This window comes from Bos mutus, chromosome 1, assembly GCF_027580195.1.
Source record: "Bos mutus isolate GX-2022 chromosome 1, NWIPB_WYAK_1.1, whole genome shotgun sequence".
Lineage (NCBI taxonomy): Eukaryota > Metazoa > Chordata > Mammalia > Artiodactyla > Bovidae > Bos > Bos mutus.
Genome location: NC_091617.1, coordinates 154516262 through 154533265, shown reverse-complemented (window position 1 = coordinate 154533265; position 17004 = coordinate 154516262). Strand labels below are relative to the sequence as shown.

Below are 17004 nucleotides of genomic sequence, written 5' to 3'. Positions count from 1 at the left end.
ACTACGATGGTAGTTGTTTGGTTTTTGTCGCTGCCCCTTATCAGAGGAAGGTCCCTTCCATTTCTAGTTTATTCAGTCTCTTCTAGTTTATTTTAATATTGAGAGTATTGGGTGTGCTCTTTCACTGTCTTTTGAGATTTACGGCTTTTATGCTTCCATTGTGCTTCTGAATTGATTGATTTTCATATTTTCAGCCATCCTGGCCCTCTTGGGCTGCATTCCTCTTGAATTTGGTGTATGTGAGGTGCTTAGCTGCTCAGTTGTGTCTGACTCTGCGACCTTATGGACTCTACGCAAGAATACCGGAGTGGGTTTCCATGCCCTCCTCCAGGGGATCTTTCCAGCCCAGGGGTCAAACCCAGGTCTCCCACATTGCAGGTGGATTCTTTACCCTGGTGGCTTAGACAGTAAAGAATTTAGTGTATAATTCTTTTTAAATCAGTGCTGAATTCAGTTTGCTAGTATTTTGTTAAGGATTTTGCATTTATATTTATGAGCAATATTGTTCTGTAGTTTTCCTGTGTTTTTGGTTCTGGTATCAGGAAGGTCTTGGCTGTGCAGAGTAGATTTGGAAGTGTTCCCTCCTTTATCTTTTGGATAGATCTTAATTTTAGATACATTATATGTCAACCAAAAGTATTTGTTTCTGAGGATATTATATTCTGTGTTTTCTCATGAATTCACTTTTATTTTGTTCTTTTAAAAATATTTTTTAAAATGTTGAAAAAATTACCTTTATAATTTCTATCTTTGTGTTTTGTCAAATTCTAAGAATGCTCAAACTACTGCACAATTGCACTCAGCTGACACGCTAGTAAAGTAATGCTCAAAATTCTCCAAGCCAGGCTTCAGCAGTATGTGAACCGTGAGCTTCCTGATGTTCAAGCTGGTTTTAGAAAAGGCAGAGGAACCAGAGATCAAATTGCCAACATCTGCTGGATCATCGAAAAAGCAAGAGAGTTCCAGAAAATCATCTATTTCTGCTTTATTGACTATGCCAAAGCCTTTGACTATGTGGATCACAATAAACTGTGGAAAATTCTGAAAGAGATGGGAATACCAGACCATCTGCCCTGTCTCTTGAGAAACCTGTATGCAGGTCAGGAAGCAAGAGTTAGAACTGGACATGGAACAACAGACTGGTTCCAAATAGGAAAAGGAGTACGTCAAGGCTGTATATTGTCACCCTGCTTATTTAACTTGTATGCAGAGTACATCGTGAGAAACGCTGGGCTGGAAGAAGCACAAGCTGGAATCAAGATTGCTGGGAGAAATATCAATAACCTCAGATATGCAGACAACACCACCCTTATGGCAGAAAGTGAAGAGGAACTCAAAAGCCTCTTGATGAAAGTGAAAGAGGAGAGTGAAAAAGTAGGTTTAAAGCTCAACATTCAGAAAACGAAGATCATGGCATCTGGTCCCACCACTTCATGGGAAATAGATGGGGAAACAGTGGAAACAGTGTCAGACTTTATTTTTCTGGGCTCCAAAATCACTGCAGATGGTGATTGCAGCCATGAAATTAAAAGATGCTTACTCCTTGAAACGAAAGTTATGACCAACCTAGATAGCATATTAAAAAGCAGAGACAGTACCTTGCCAACAAAGATCTGTCTAGTCAAGGCTATGGTTTTTCTAGTGGTCATGTATGGATGTGAGAGTTGGACTGTGAAGAAAGCTGAGCACCGAAGAATTGATGCTTTTGAACTGTGATGTTGGAGAAGACTCTTGAGAATCCCTTGGACTGCAAGAAGATCCAACCAGTCCATCCTAAAGGAGACCAGTCCTGGGTATTCATTGGAAGGACTGATGTTGAAGCTGAAACACCAATACTTTGGCCACCTGACGTGAAGAGTTAACTCATTGGAAAAGACCCTGATGCTGGGAGGGATTGGGGGCAGGAGGAGAAGGGGATGACAGAAGATGAGATGGCTAGATGGCATCACCCACTTGATGGACATGAGTTTGGGTAAACTCCGGGAGTTGGTGATGGACAGGGAGGCCTGGCGTGCTGCGATTCATGGGGTCACAGAGTCAGATATGACTGAGCAACTGAACTGAACTGAAAAAGGTTTTAAAGCGCACAAAGAAAACCAATGGCCTGGTCCTTTTAATGGTTAGCCTGCCATTAAATGGTCAAAAAATAAATACTAGTGAGATATTCACACACTATTGAGTTCACCAATTTAAATTTCACAGTTCAGCAATTTTTAGTATATTTAGAAGTTGTGCAGCCATCACTCAGTTGATTTTAGAACATGTTCATCTCCCAGGATGAACCTGTGAGCAGGCACCCCAGCCCCGGCACCCGCTGACTGACTTTCTGCCCCTCCTGGACGGTTCATATCAGTGAATCATAGGTGTGTAGCCTTCTGTGTCTGGCCCCGCTGTGGTGGTTTCCAGGTTCATGTGTGTTGTGTGTGAGTAATGCGTAGTGTTTCTTGCGGGGTTAGACAGCCTTGGACTTAGTCATGTTTCATCACTAGAGGTCTTGGCAGTGGAGGGGTCGTCTGGGGCTATGGCAGAGGGCAGAGCCTGGCCGGGGGGTTTCCTGACGGAGGAGCTGAAGTCATGGCCCTGGTTGGGCTTTGGTTATTCGGGGCCCCCAGAGTGAGTTCCAGGAATGTATGATAACGTAGTTACTTAAAAAATAAATACAAAGTGTTTTCTGAGTTAAATTATTAACTGACCTTCACAATGTACCTTGATATGTATTTTTTATTAAGAACTATGTTGTCATTTTGGTGTTATTTTTACTGCAGGCAGTTAACTTGATCCGGACTATGGGGTCTTTTTCTGGCCATAATGGCCCAGGCTTCTTATAGTTACTTCAGGGCCAATTTCATTTTTTTTTTTTAAGCCAATCGGCAGGTCCCTCAGTTTTGTTCCTTTTTCCTCATTTGGAAAATCAATAAAGACTGCCATTTCCTGAGGAGGTGATGCTGGGGAGGGGTTGGGAGGTGCTGGGTGGAGAGTAGGCCCAGCCCATGTGCTGGCCTGAGTGGGGGCGGGCCAGGCCTGCACCTTCTTTGCCTGGTCTTGTCTGGTCCTGCCTGGCTGTCTTCGGTTCCCTGGAGCCCCCCTCCCTATGCCTCCTCCCTTGGGCACTGGTCCTGGGCACCAGGCAGGAAGTGGCCTGGTTCCTCCACAGTGGAGGGCAGGTCACAAGGGGGGTGGCAGAGAGCCTCATGACCCAGCCTGCCCTCTTGTTGCTGGGGCACCTGCAGAGGCAGAAGGGTGCTTGGGCTGTGGTTCCCTGCTACCATCACCCCTGTGTGCGTCCCATCCCGGGCCCTGTCTGCGGGTCCTCGAGGCCTGCCATGCAGCTTGTCTGGGGCAGGGCCATCCTCCCCTGACTCCTCCCCCGACTCAGCATGGTACCCAGAATCTCTGCCTAGAGCACGTCCGGTCAGTTCGGGCCGGGAGGGCAGCCTCCGTGCTGCACCCTGGGCCCCGTCTCTGCCCTGGGCTGTGTGTGAAGTTGCTTCCTCGCCCCCAGCGGGAGCTGGAGCTGCAGCGCCAGCGGGATGAGCACAAGATCCAGCAGCTGCAGAGGACCGTGCAGGAGCTGCAGGCGCGGGTGGCGCTGCCAAACGCGGAGCCAGAGCACCTCCGCGAGCAGCAGCGGGGCCTGGAGAAGGTGCGGCAGCAGCTACTCTGCGCTGCAGGGCTTCTCACCAGCTTCATCAACCAGACGGTGGACAGGTACGTGGCTCAGGGCCCACCCCCTGCTGCCTAGCGCCTGTGGTGCCAAGAAAATCCTGCATTTGGGGCATGCCTTTGATTGAGGTCCAGGTGTTAATGAGACAGACTCTTTCTCATCCCACGTGTGTGGATAAATTCATCCACAGTGTTCTCTTGAAAGATGACCACAGGATATGGGCTTGCCTTCTAACGTGACAGACGATTGGGTGTCTCCACGCCCCTTTATAAGCACTCCACGCCCCTTTATAAGCGCTCCCCGCCCAGAGGGTCCGGCCCAAGCCCAGTGCTCCAGGGTGGGTAGTGCCCTGTGTCTGTGCAGGGTTTGCCTTGCCTGAGGCCCTGGGGCCGCTGTGCCTGGGACCAGGATGCCTCTGCCTTGTCGAGGACCCGAGACCCTGCTGTTTGGTGGGAAAGAACATTTATTTGCCCTTTTCTGAGCACACAAAAGCTCAGCCGCTACAGCCCCTCTCCTGTAATTGAGTTTAGTTATTGGAGCGGTGAAATCTCGCTTAGAATAGCTGACCATCTCTGAGTAGCCGATTCAGAGTCCCAACAGAGAGCAGCAGAGGGAGAGGGACTCACTGAGGGAGCCTCAGAGGTCAGTGGTCAGTGGCCTGAGGTTTCTGGCTTCACAGACTGCCCACCCCCAGGCTGCACTGTATCCTGGCTGCCACAGTCACTGCAGAGCACCCTGGGTGCTGTGCGGAGTACCTGCCTAGCTTTGAGTGTCTACCACTGGGAGCCGTGTGCACCTGCTGAGTGTCTGTGTCCTTCTCCAGGACGATCAGTGATTGGACGTCGTCAAATGAGAAGGCAGTGGCGTCTTTGCTGCACACGCTGGAGACACTGAAGTCTGAATTGGGCACGTCTAGCTCCTGCCGGGTGAGACCAGCTTTCTTGTTCACTGTGGCCAGTCCTGCCTACCCCCCATCAGCCTGTTTTATGGTTGGCTGAGGGCACTGTCCACGGTGCCCATGGTGGCGCTGGTCTGTCCTGCTCTGTGGCTGACGGCCCTGCACTTGTACTGAGATGCTGGGCTGAAATCGAGCTGCCTATCAGCTGTGTAGGAGGCCTTCAGGAGTCCTGACTGCTGCTATGAATTCCTGACAGAGTTCTGGGACAGGTAGGACAGTGCAGGCAGCAGGAGGGCTGACCCGCCATGCCCACTGGCCTGTAAAGAATGAGCCTGTCCTTGGGAGCCTCTGGGGATGAGCACGCTCTTCCCACTGCCCTTCATGCACTACCCCTGACAAAGGCGCTGTCGGAGCGGGTTGTGTTTCCTAACACGCTTCCCGGGCTGATGCCCAAAAGAATGTGACTTGATGCACTCTGCCCAGCCCCTTAGGCTTGCCACCAAATGCAAATATGTTTAAAGTTAAAATCCCTGGAAATAGCCAGCAATGCAAGCCACAAGTAGCATGCATGTCTTTTAACTAAACACTCTCAGACGCTGATCTTGTTTTCTCCTCAAGAAGAAAACAGCTGCGGAGCTGCAGATCCAGCTGGTGGACGTCCTGCTGAAGGACAATGAGTCCCTGAGCAGAGCACTCAGCACGGTGACGCGGGAGAAGGCGGAGCTGTGCAAGGCCTTGTCACGGCTGGAGAGGACACACCGGGTCCCGAGGACCTTGCAGGAGGGCTGCGCTCGCAAGGTACGCTCCAGGGGCCCCGGAGGCCTCGGGCCGCACCCGGCACGCTGGCTCCGTGCAGACAGTGATGTGTGCACACCCACGTGACCCTCCTCAGGAGATGGCGTCTGGTACCTGCTCATGAAAAGAAATTTCGACCAAGAATTGAATAATCTGATGAATTTTATTAGAGTTTTATTTGACTTTCGTCTAGTGAAAATAATAGATAATTTTCCTGGTTGTGTCATTTGATAGGCGCTTTCTCAGGAATGCCTTGTTTTTTTTCTTTTTTATATTTAGGTTTCCTGTGGGCAATTTGCTTTTATTACTTTTTTTTTTTAAACAATGGAAATGTTTCCAAATTATTTTAAAATTTACCTTCAGTTAACTCTGCCCCTGCCTTGGTAGTGTGATGGAGTCTGTAAGTGGGATCACGAGGCTGGGGCCTTTGAGGGGCCGTTCGCTTCTTCTGAAAAGCACTGGAGGTCCATCAGGTGGAGTGTCCACAGCTCAGTCCCATCCATTATTGAGTGGCTCTGCCTGGCATGAACGTGCCTCAGCTTACGAGTGTGGGCACAGGTTCCTTTCTCTGTGTGAATCCCCAGCTTGGGCATTGCTGTGTCCAGTGGTCACTGTGTGTTTGGTGTCCAGAGCTTTCCAGAAAAGCTGCATTTCAGTGAGGGTTCCAGCTTCTCTGCATCTTTGCGTTTAGTGTTTTACCTGTCATCTCTGTAGAATGCTGACAGATGTGACGTGGTGTCTGAGGATCTTCTGGAGAAGTGTCCGTTAAAGTCTTTTGCCTCTTCTTCAGTCGGATCATTTGTTTTCTTATTGTTGAGTTTTGAGAGTTCTTTATATGGTCTGGATATAGCTCCTTTGTCAGAAATATAATTTGCAAATATTTTCTCCCCATCTGAGTTTGTTCTCCTATGTCGTGTCCTTTGCAGAACAAAAGCCTTTAATTTTGGTGCAGTCCTGTATCACTTTGTTCTTATATGGGCACTGCCAAGAGTCGTAGAGTTGTTCTTTGTATGTTTAGGTCCATGATCTGTTTGCAGTTCGTTTCGTTTTGGTTTGAGGGTAGGTAGAGGCCTATTTTACGCCTGTTGATATCCAGGACTCCCACACACTTTGTCGACAAGATTCTCCTTTCTCCCTGAGTTGTCCTTGTACCCATTCAACAATATTTGTGTCTTTATGTCTGGATTCTTTGTTCTGTCCCACTGGTCTATATGTCTGTTCTTCATGAGCTGCCTGATTAATGTAGATTTATATTACGTAGAAAAGGCAGAGGAACCAAAGATCAAACTGCCAACATCATTGGATCATAGAAAAAGCAAGAGAATTCCAGAAAAACATCTGCTTGTGTTTTATTGACTACACCAAAGCCTTTGACTGTGTAGATCACAACAAACTGTGGGAAATTCTTAAAGAGATAGGAATACCAGTCCACCTTACCTGCCTCCTGAGAAATCTGTATGCTGGTCAAGAAGCAACAGTTAGAACTGGACATGGAACAACAGACTTGTTCCAAATTGGGAAAGGAGTACCTCAAGGCTTTTTGTTGTCACCCTGCTTATTTACATGCAGAGTACATCATGCAAAATACTGGGCTGGATGAAGCACAAGCTGGAATCAAGATTGCAGGGAGAAATATCAATGACCTCAGATACCCAGATGACACCACCCTTATGGCAGAAAATGAAGAGGAACTAAAGAGCCTCTTGATGAAAGTGAAAGAGGAGATTGACAAACCTGGCTTAAAAACTCAATATTCAGAAAACTAAGATCATGGCATCTGGTCCCATCACTTCATGGCAAAAAGATGGGGAAACAATGGAAACAGTGAGAGACTTATTTTCAGTTCAGTTCAGTCACTCAGTCGTGTCCGACTCTTTGCGACCCCATGAATCGCAGCACGCCAGGCCTCCCTGTCCATCACCAGCTCCCAGAGTTCACTCAGACTCATGTCCATCGAGTCAGTGATGCCATCCAGCCATCTCATCCTCTGTCGTCCCCTTCTCCTCCTGCCCCAATCTCTCCCAGCATCAGAGTGTTTTCCAATGAGTCAACTCTTCGCATGAGGTGGCCAAAGTATTAGAGTTTCAGCTTCAGCATCAGTCCTTCCAATGAACACCCAGGACTGATCTCCTTTAGAATGGACTGGTTGGATCTCCTTGCATGAGGGGCTCCAGAGTCATTGCATATTGTGACTGCAGCCATGAAATTAAAAGATGCTTGTTCTTTGGAAGAGAAACTATGACCAACCTAGACAGTATATTGAAAAGCAGAGACATAAGTTTGCCACCAAAGGTCCATCTAGTCAAAGCTATGGTTTTTCCTGTGGTATGTATGGATATGAGAGTTGGACCATAAAGAAAGCTGAGTGCTGAAGAATTGATGCTTTTGAACTATGGTGTAGGAGAAGACTCTTGAGAGTCCCTCAGAGCGCAAGGAGATCCAACCAGTCAATCCTAAATGGCCACCTGATGTGAATAACTGACTCATTGGAAAAGACCCTGGTGCTGGGGAAGATTGAAGGCAGGAGGAGAAGGGGACAACAGAGAATGAGATGGTTGGATGGCATCACCGACTCGATGGACATGAGTTTGAGCAAGCTTCATGAGTTGGTGATGGACAGGGAAGCCTGGCGCACGCCATGGGGTCGCAAAGAGTTGGACACAGCTGAGCGACTGGACTGAACTGATTGATATGGTCAGGTAGTGGAATGTTCCATTTTTTTTTTCTCTTTTTCAAATGACTTGGTTAGGCTAGTTCCTCTGTTCTTCAATATAAATTTTAGAATCTTGCTGTTTGTTTTGACTGGGACTGTATTCTGTACATCAGTGTGGGGAGAATTAGAAAGGTAAAATGGTACAGCCACTTTGGAAAACAGCCGAGCCATTCCTCAAAACATGAGGCTGCTGTCTTCATCCTGCAGTCCTGCCTCTAGGACTTCCCTCAGGAGAAATAAAAATACAAATATGTCCACATGAAAACTTGTGCACAAGCTTTCTTATTGCCAGTATTCATCCTTCCAAATGTGGGAATAATCCAAAAGTTCATTAATTGATAAATGTGTAAGTAAAATGTGGTGTATCAGTAAATGGGGGCTTCCCTGGTAGCTCACTGGTTAAAAAATCCACCTGTAATGCAGGAGACCCTTGTTCGATTCCTGGGTTGGGAAGATTCCCTAAAGAAGGGATTGGCTACCCACTCCAGTATTCTTGGGTTTCCCTGGTGGCTCAGATGGTAAAAAATCTGCCTGCAGGGCGGGAGACCTGGCTTGGATCCCTGGGTTGGGAAGATCCCCTGGAAGAGGGCATGGCAACCCATTTCAGTATTCTTGCCTGGAGAATCCCCATGGACAGAGGAGCCTAGTGGGCTGCAGTCCATGGGGTCGCAAAGAGTTGGACACAACTGAGCGACTAAGGACAGCACACAACACATATCCATAAATGGAGTATTACTTGGCAATAAATAGGAATAAAGGACTGATGAGTGCTACAGTGTGGGTAAGCTTTGAAAACATTATGAAAGGTGAAAGAAGCCAGTTCCCAGAGGTGACAGTATGTGTAGGCTCCACTGGTACGAAATGCCCAGAACAGACAATCGCAGGGGCAAGATCGTAGGTTGTTCGTGGCTAGAGGGAGGCAGTGGGGAGTGAGTGCTCAGGGCACACGGCTCTGGGTGATGAAACTGGGAAGCAGTGATGGTTGCACAACCCGAGGGATATACCAGAGCCAGTTCAGTTTCACACTGCACGCTAAGTCGCTTCAGTCGTGTCTGGCTCTTTGTGACTCCATGGACTATAGCCCGCCAGGCTCCTCTGTCCATGGGATCCTCCAGGCAAGAATACTGGGGTGGGTGGCCACGCCCTCCTCCAGGGGGTCTTCCCGACCCGGGGATCGGACCTGTGTCTCTTACATCTCCTGCGTTGGTAACCGGGTCCTTTACCACTAGTGCCAGTTCACTTTCTCCCTTTAAAAGGGTAAATTTTTATTTTGTGAATTATGAAGCAGATTTTTCATTAAACATTTGGGCAGAATTGACATCTGTAACTGCACTTGAACTGTCTTGAATCTCCCCATCTGTCTACTTCCGTGTCCATGTGTTCAGATGTTTTAAAATTCTTTTCCTAAATGTGCTGTAGCTGTCAGCCTGTAGATCCTGTCACATTAGGTTAGACTTTACGTAAAGAACTCATATTTAGCGGGCTGCTGTAAATGGTACTTTTCAAGCTTTCTGTTTTCTGGGTGTTCGTGGCTGGTGTGCAGAAACGTGATTGATGTTCACAGACCCACCTTGCGTTCTGCGATCTTCCAAGCCTTACTTTTTGGCCCCAGGAGCCTATCTGTAGGATCTTCTACCTGGGCCATCCTGTCATATGCGCATGGGGGCTGTTTCCTTCTTTCTACTTGGCATGGCTGTGATTTCCTATCCTTGCCCCCTGCCAGGCTGGAGAGGACACCCAGCTCCACTCCATCCCAGGTGGAGCCTGTTTTCCCCTGGAGGACGATGCCCTAGGGTCAGTTTGAAGAGGTTCCGTCCGGTTCCTGGTTTGCTGGGACTTCTGTCATGAGTGGATGTCAGACTCTGTCGTGCCCTTTCTTCTTCTGTTGGTGTGATAGTTTGGTCTTTCTTGTTTAGTCTCTTAATATGGTGAAGTCCATTGACTGTTGAATGTGGACTCTCTCGTTGTTCCAGGAAAAACCCGACCGGGTCACGATGTGTTTTTCTCTCCATGTGCTGCTGCGTCTATTTGCTTACATATCGTTGTGCATTTCTGTGTCTGATTTCAGGAGGGATATTAATCTGGACAGGTTTTTTGTTGTGTCTGGTTTTGGCCTTAGTAACGAGCTGGGACATTTCCCTCCTCTGGTTTTCTGGAAGACAGTATGTGGAGCTGATGGTTTTTTCTTCTTTAAATGTTGGCTAAACGCACCGTCTGTGCCTAGTGTCTTCTCTTTTGGAAGGTTTTAGTGATGTGCATGCTTATTTCTGGTACTGCGAGGCAGAGTGTCCTGTCGAGGCCGGGCGGGTCCTGTTGGCGTGGGGTCTGTCTTTCGGTTCTGTCCAGTGCCACTCTGTCGGTGTGAAGCTCTGTGGAAGGCAGAGCCCTCTGTGCTTGTGACGTGGGGCCCACCCACAAGCAGACCCACGGCTCTGCTCCTTTGCAGGAGGGGTTATAAGGCGAGGGCTGCCATGGGCAGAGTGCCTGGCTCTCTGCCCCTCTGGCTACTGCTTGGAGTGTGTATTGAGGCTTCTTGTTCAGAGCACCCTGGGTGGACTAAAGGCGTGGTCTCCTGGGATGCTTTTGTCTCTCCCGTGGAAGTTAGCCAATCAGGACATTAAAGGAATGAGTGAGTCAGAGGTGGCTGGGGGTGAACTGACACAGGCGTCTCCTTCCTGTCAAGGTGGCCTTTGTCCCTGAAGCATCTCCTTCTAGGGAGGCTAGGTTGTATTAGAATCTTGAGCATGGTCTCTGCCTTCTGCCCAGCAGGGAGGTGGCACAACCCAGCACCTGCCTCCTCCTGGTACTGCCCTGCATGGTGGGCCATGGCCAGGCTGCCTTGAAGGCCACTGATCACATGACCCCAGCAAGGGCTCCCACTTACCCTCAGCCTGGGCAACAGGAAGCTCCTGGCCATCTGTTGTGGGTGGCAGCCTTGACCCTCCCTGTACGGTCCTCCTTCTGTTCATGAGTCCTCTCTGGAGCTGCAGGGTGCTCGGCACAGCACGGTGTCAGGCTGTGCCGCCAATGTGGGACCGTGGCCTGGTCACCATGTCCCCTCTTCACAGCATGGCCCCCACGGTGTCCAAGGTGTGTGGTTCCACAGGACTGGAACAGAGCCAACTCTCTGCATCTGCCGGGAGTTGCCTTTCTAGGACCAGGGAGGATGAGAGTATCTAGTAGGCTTAAAGCTTTGACTTCTCAAATGTTGAGGGTTTTGTTTTTAATAAAGATGTACCTTTTGTGCAATCATACTTCAGTAAATGGTGGGTCATAACCACCTCTGAGTGTTAATGGTCTGTTAATAATCACGTGACAGTTTGGGCACCACTGAGAAGAGGCTGAAGTGGGACCCAGGTGGCCGGCACCTGCCTCAGCCCCGCTGTGTCCAGAGGGCACGTGTGGGGGATGGCTCGGGGCTGGGAGCAGTCCTAACTGTGCTGTCAGACGCTTTTCTCGAGATGCTCTGCCGGGAGAATGACTGTATAGACACACCATCTGTGGTCCTTGCAGAGGTCAGACAGGTCTGCCTGGAAGCAGGAGAAGATGGTCTCACCAGGCTCAGCACGACACCCGGACCCAGCGCTGGACGCCGGTGCCTGCAGCGCCAAGGTGAGCGCGAGCCCGCGGGCAGTGTGAAGTGTGGGGACGCCGTCTCCTGGCCGCTCCCGACTTGTTCATGTTTTTAGGCAAGTTTTAAGTTCACGACAGCAGTGAAGGGAAATTACGAAGATTTCCCACCCCTAGCCCCCGAACACCATCCACTTCCTCGAGATGGTGCGTGTGTGGCAGTCGATAGACCCATGTTGTCATCACGTGGGGGCCACTCTTGGGGCTATACTTGCTGTGGGTTTGATGAGTATAAGACCACACGTGTAACACAACATTTATTCCCCAAGCCAGTGTCATGCGGAGTGTTCTTACTGCCTTACAGAGCCTCCAGGCTCCACCCGTGGTGCCTCTTAAGATCCTGGGTTGGAGTGAAACCCCTGATCCTTGAATCTCAGGGCATCGTGTCTGCAGCCTGAGAAAACCCTCGGCCCGCAGTTTACGCAGCATTTCTGACCATGAGGCCCAAGCTGTGGGCCTCTTGAGGGAAGCCCTGTCAGGATAGGACGCCGACCTCTGCCTGTGACCTCAGGATTTCTGCACCTCCCCTCCCTGGACGCCCATGGGCCTGGGAGCGGAGCTCCACCTGCCCCTAGACTGGCCCACGCTCGGTGGCTGATTACTGGGGCCCTCGGGCTCCTCCATTGCTGGCAAAGCAGCATCTGCTCTGCGTTTTATCTGATAAACCAGATGGAACTCTGAACAGCAAGGTTGGTTCTGGTCACATATGTCATGGGAGCCAACCCCTGTGATAATTTCTGAGGAGAAAGTCTGGTTCTTTTAAAGCACCTGGTGCAACAGCTTTGCTGTGGAGACTTCTGAGGAGGATGTCTTTGTCCTGTGACCAAGTTTCACTGTTTTTTTTCTTTTAGATGGAAAAGTTGTACTTGCGTTATTTGAGAGCAGAGAGCTTTAGAAAAGCCCTGATTTATCAGAAGAAGTACCTTCTGCTGCTCATCGGTGGCTTCCAGGACTCTGAACAGGAAACCCTGTCCATGATCGCCCACTTAGGGGTGTTCCCTTCCAAAGCAGACAAGAAGGCAGCGGGGCCCCGCCCCCTCACCAGGTTCCGCACGGCTGTCAGGGTGGTGATCGCCGTCCTCAGGTACTGCCTGTCTGCTCGTGTGAGGTCTTTCGGTCTTTTAAACTCGACAGTTGTTTCCTCTTTTAAGATGAATGACATTTGAGGCCTTAAAATGTAAACGACCTTTATCTTCTGGAAACCACGTTATGCAGAGCTACGTTTTCAAAGACAGAAAGGTGTAAGGCTGCCTTTTTATTGTAAAACAAATCCTTCCTCTTAACGGGGCTCTTGCGATGACAGTCTGATCATGCTTAAAACTGTATTTCACTTCTTTGCATTTCAGTTTCTTATGTTTTAGTCAAACCTGTGTTACATAAAGGTCGCCATGTGCACAGGAAGATGTGCCCCCCAGCCCCCAGGGTGGCATGTTCCAGCCTTCCCTGTAGACAAGCTCTGAGCCTGCGCTGTGGGAAGGGGGTGCCCCTGCCTCTGAGTGTCCACCTTCCTGGCCCTGCCCAGCCTCCAGTGTGTGCACAGGAGGCACTTTAGGAGTGGTGTGGACTCCCTGGTGTGATGACAAGAAATTTTGACTGTTTCACAATTAACAGTGATGAAAATCTATTTCATTTTATAATTTTAATATCTGCTGTATTTCTAAAAATGTCTGTTCTACTAAGAACTGTGCATCTGTGTCTGCTCTGTGTTGCCCACAGAGGTGCCTCTTCCAGGCCACACTCACCTGTCTGCAAGAACAGGTGCCATGGGGTGAGCGGGGCACCCTTGCCTCTTTCCTGGACTGTATGCAAAGGTCAGGGGGTCCCAAGGCCCTCAGAGATGCAGCACCCCAGCCGGTTCAGCTGCACACCTGCTGGGAGCCCCTTGTGGGGGTGGGGGCCTCCCTCTGAGTTCATCTGAGGGCAGACGGTCCACCCACCGAACTGTCACTCTGAAACCCATCTGTCATATATTTTTGGAGAGCCCACCCTGGGCCAGGAAGAAGGTCACATGTGGGTGGGGGTGGCCAGATGGTTGGTCTTCCGTTCAGCACACAGCAGTGCCTCGCAGCCTTGGGACCCAGCAGCAGCAGTGCTGTGGGGGTGCTGCCAGGGGTCATCGAGGAGAGGGGCATCGGGGCCCCCACACTGCTTCACTTCTGGTCCCCATGAATGGAGGGATGCATGGAGACGGTGAGGCCTTCGAGCCCGACAGATCCCGAGCTGGCGGGGCTGGGAGCGGAGGGCGGGGCTGTGATTGGAAGGGCTGGGAGTGGGCGGGGCCTGGGGAGGTGCTGGAGACTGCCTGGGTGGGGCTGGGGGGCGGGGCTGTGATTGGGTTGGGGAGCTGGCTGGGAGTGAGAGCAGGGTGGGGCTGGGAGCGGCCTGGGAAGATACTGCAGGGGTGGGGGCTGTGCTCACACTACAGGATCTGCTGCTGCTAAGTCACGGTCAGTTGTGTCTGACTCTGTGCGACCTCATGGACTGTAGCCTACCAGGCTCCCTGTCCATGGGATTTCCCAGGCAAGAGTACTGGAGTGGGGTGCCATTGCCTTCTCTGACTACAGGGTCTGGTCAGGGCTAAATGTTCTTCGTTATTTAAACCCTGGCTTTGCTCTAGTTTTCAGTGTTTTTCTTCCTTTTTGTGTAGGTTACGCTTTTTGGTTAAGAAGTGGCAACAAGTAGATGGCAGAGGAGCCCTAGCACCAGGCCAAGCACTGCGCCCAGGTACCTCCGACCCCAAATGTTTCAGTAGCGGGGTAACTCAGCCAGTACACTTGTCAGGAGGTGCAGGGATTTTGAAGGAAAATGGTTTTTATTTGGGCAACAAACACAGGTTTATATAGTTAATGTTTATGAAGAAAGCAGTTCTGAGGAGCACAGCAATGACTGAAGGATACAGAAATGCTGAATGTATTGACTGATAGCTATTTTCAATAAAAAGTCTCTCTATTCCCTACATGGAGTGAAGTTCTGCTTCACTCGGGGAGCATGGCTGCGTCCTTTGTTTCAGTCCTGTCCAGTCTGCGGTTGTCCACTGCCACATCTGACCAGCCAGGCCCAGGTGTAGCCAAGCCACCTGGGCCATCTGCAGTGGTCAGCGCCCCGCACGGCCACTGGGCTTCCCTAGTGGTGCCCATCAGCTTAGACTCCACGTGTGATCCTCACAGCTTGAAGGCAGATGGCTTCAAGGTTCTTCAGGAGGTTCCCGCACACCCCCTGCCTCTGATGAACCTGGTGGTCTCCAGGGTTTCTGCATCTCTCACTCCTCAGAGCTGGGTGTGGGAGATCCACCCCAGGCCACTTGGCGCCCTCCTCTCTCCATCGGGGTGCTGGGCCCTCCTCCGGGATACTGCCCACCCAGATGCAGATAGTCAGGGTCTGCCTTGCAGGAGCAAAACGCAGGTGCTTAAAACTCAGGTTCCTTCTTGAGGTTTTTTAAATACAGTTTTTATAATGAATACTTTTAAAATGTCTTGAAATTACCATGCAGGCTCTTAAAATTTTGTAAATTTTAAATTTTGGTGGATGAGCCTTTACTAAAATGCATTTTTCTCTTTCCTTACCCCTTTGTTGTTAAATATTTCTAGGGGAAGGATTCCTGGTACCACGGCGGCAGCAGTCTCCACCTGTCACTCGTGAATCCCCACCCACCCGGGATGTGTCTTCCAGCCAGGCCAGGGACCCTGTGCCAAAAGCATCCCCACGCAGGAGGGAAAAGTGAGCGGAGGAACCTCAGCTGCTTTTCCACTACGGGGTCCTAGCTGTCAGCAGGGGCAAGTCTGCAGAGAATGGGGCCTTGCACAGAAGTGTTCCTGGGCAGATTTGTGTGTGTGCCCAGGTCCACCTCCAGTGGAAGGGCCCCCGGGCACGTGAACCCCCACACACACGCACACACTCACTTACACACATGGAAGGGCTTGGTGTTAGCTTTACTTAATCTCTTTTCTTTGGGATTTGGGGGGTTTCGCACATGTAATATGTCTTTATACTTAACAACTCACTTGGCAAGTGAGATGTTAGAGTGATAATGTTAAACATCTGTAAGTTATTTGGGGGAATAAGGGTTTTCAATTAGGCGTTGTAGTTAAATGGTAGAGTGTAATCAATCCTGTGTAAAAATCCAAGTGAGGAAAGGTTTCCCTGGTGGCTGGGGTGGTGGGAGCTGTGATTCTGTGAGACTGTCAAGTGCTGCAGCCGTGGGGTCACGTGGCATGGGCTTGATCATCTTCATGATTCGCACTCCAGTTTTCTGACCATGAGATTTCTCAGCCAAGCACTGCATGTGAGAGAGATGTGATTTCCATTTCACTTCTCCAGATTGACACATAAGTAGTGATAATCGTATCCAAATGCTTAAGTATGATTTTACAAGTCATTTATTTCATTCTTTTGACTATGACTTGTCCAGTATTTTGAACCTACCCATGAAGTGGGTAGAAAAGCTGTTTGTGTCTGTGGTGTTGAACCCGCACTGGGGGCTCAGGCAGGCGTGTCATCGGAAAGGAGCTATCAGAGCAAACACGTCCACCTCTGCCCTCAGCCAGCAGGATGAAACATGTTTGCTGTCTCGCTTCACGGCCTCTGGTTGGTGATGATGCCTCCATTTGAACTGTGTGTTAAGAGTGTGACAATCTTGGGCATAACTGCCCTGACCGGAGGAGCCAGGCCCACAAGTATGGGCAGCCTGTTGTGCGAGACACTGTGTTTCTGCTCATGTGTGTCTCTGCTGAGCATGTCCTACCAGTGCATGTAGTCCCTCCAAGAAATGTGTTTTGAAAGTCATGGCCCCAGAGTGAGGCAGAGTGTACAGCCATGTGAGCTGTCTCGCTTCACGGCCTCTGGTTCGTGATGATGCCTCCATTTGAACTGTGTGTTAAGAGTGTGACAATAAGCCTGCTTCTGTTCGAGGAGGGCAGGGACTCTCAGTATGGCTGTGACCCCCCCTGGGCCCAGGCTGCTCTGAAAGAATAAGTGGTGGCCAAGGCCTCTTGTGTGTGGATGGTGCTCGGGTGAGTAAGATGCTCACTGCCCTTGGAGCAGCAGTGGGCCGTGACATGGTCACTGGAGGTCAGGAGGAAAGGCAGCCACATGAAGGATGCTGGGCTGAACCAGGTGTAGTGCTAGGTAGACTTGTGTGTGAAGATTTATTGAATTAAATAATACACAATAATATACAATAGCTTTTAGTTGTCTTAAACTTGGAGACGTTGTAAAGAAGTTAGTTTCTAAAGGACAACATAGCACTTTTTTTAAAGCCGTGCTTTCCCCTTGTGGTAAAGAAAAGATACAAAGATAACATCGTTT

At 49.8% G+C, this 17004-nt stretch overlaps 1 protein-coding gene across 12 annotated transcripts in view; it reads left to right on the top strand.

Annotated features, from left to right (window-relative positions):
• The window catches only part of PCNT (pericentrin), a 104999-nt gene that overhangs the window by 86926 nt on the left and 1069 nt on the right, over positions 1 to 17004 (top strand). For 11 of the 12 annotated variants that reach the window (XR_011465644.1, XM_070377794.1, XM_070377814.1 and 8 more), the window contains 7 exons: positions 3503 to 3708; positions 4488 to 4590; positions 5181 to 5360; positions 11584 to 11682; positions 12552 to 12784; positions 14348 to 14424; positions 15288 to 15417. Coding sequence is in view for 11 of the 12 variants with exons in the window: in XM_070377794.1 (XP_070233895.1) it covers positions 3503 to 3708; positions 4488 to 4590; positions 5181 to 5360; positions 11584 to 11682; positions 12552 to 12784; positions 14348 to 14424; positions 15288 to 15417 (1028 nt within the window). In the remaining variant the exon portion in view is untranslated. The remainder of the gene's footprint in view (positions 1 to 3502; positions 3709 to 4487; positions 4591 to 5180; positions 5361 to 11583; positions 11683 to 12551; positions 12785 to 14347; positions 14425 to 15287; positions 15418 to 17004) is intronic. The other variant, XM_070377843.1, reaches the window with a different exon arrangement.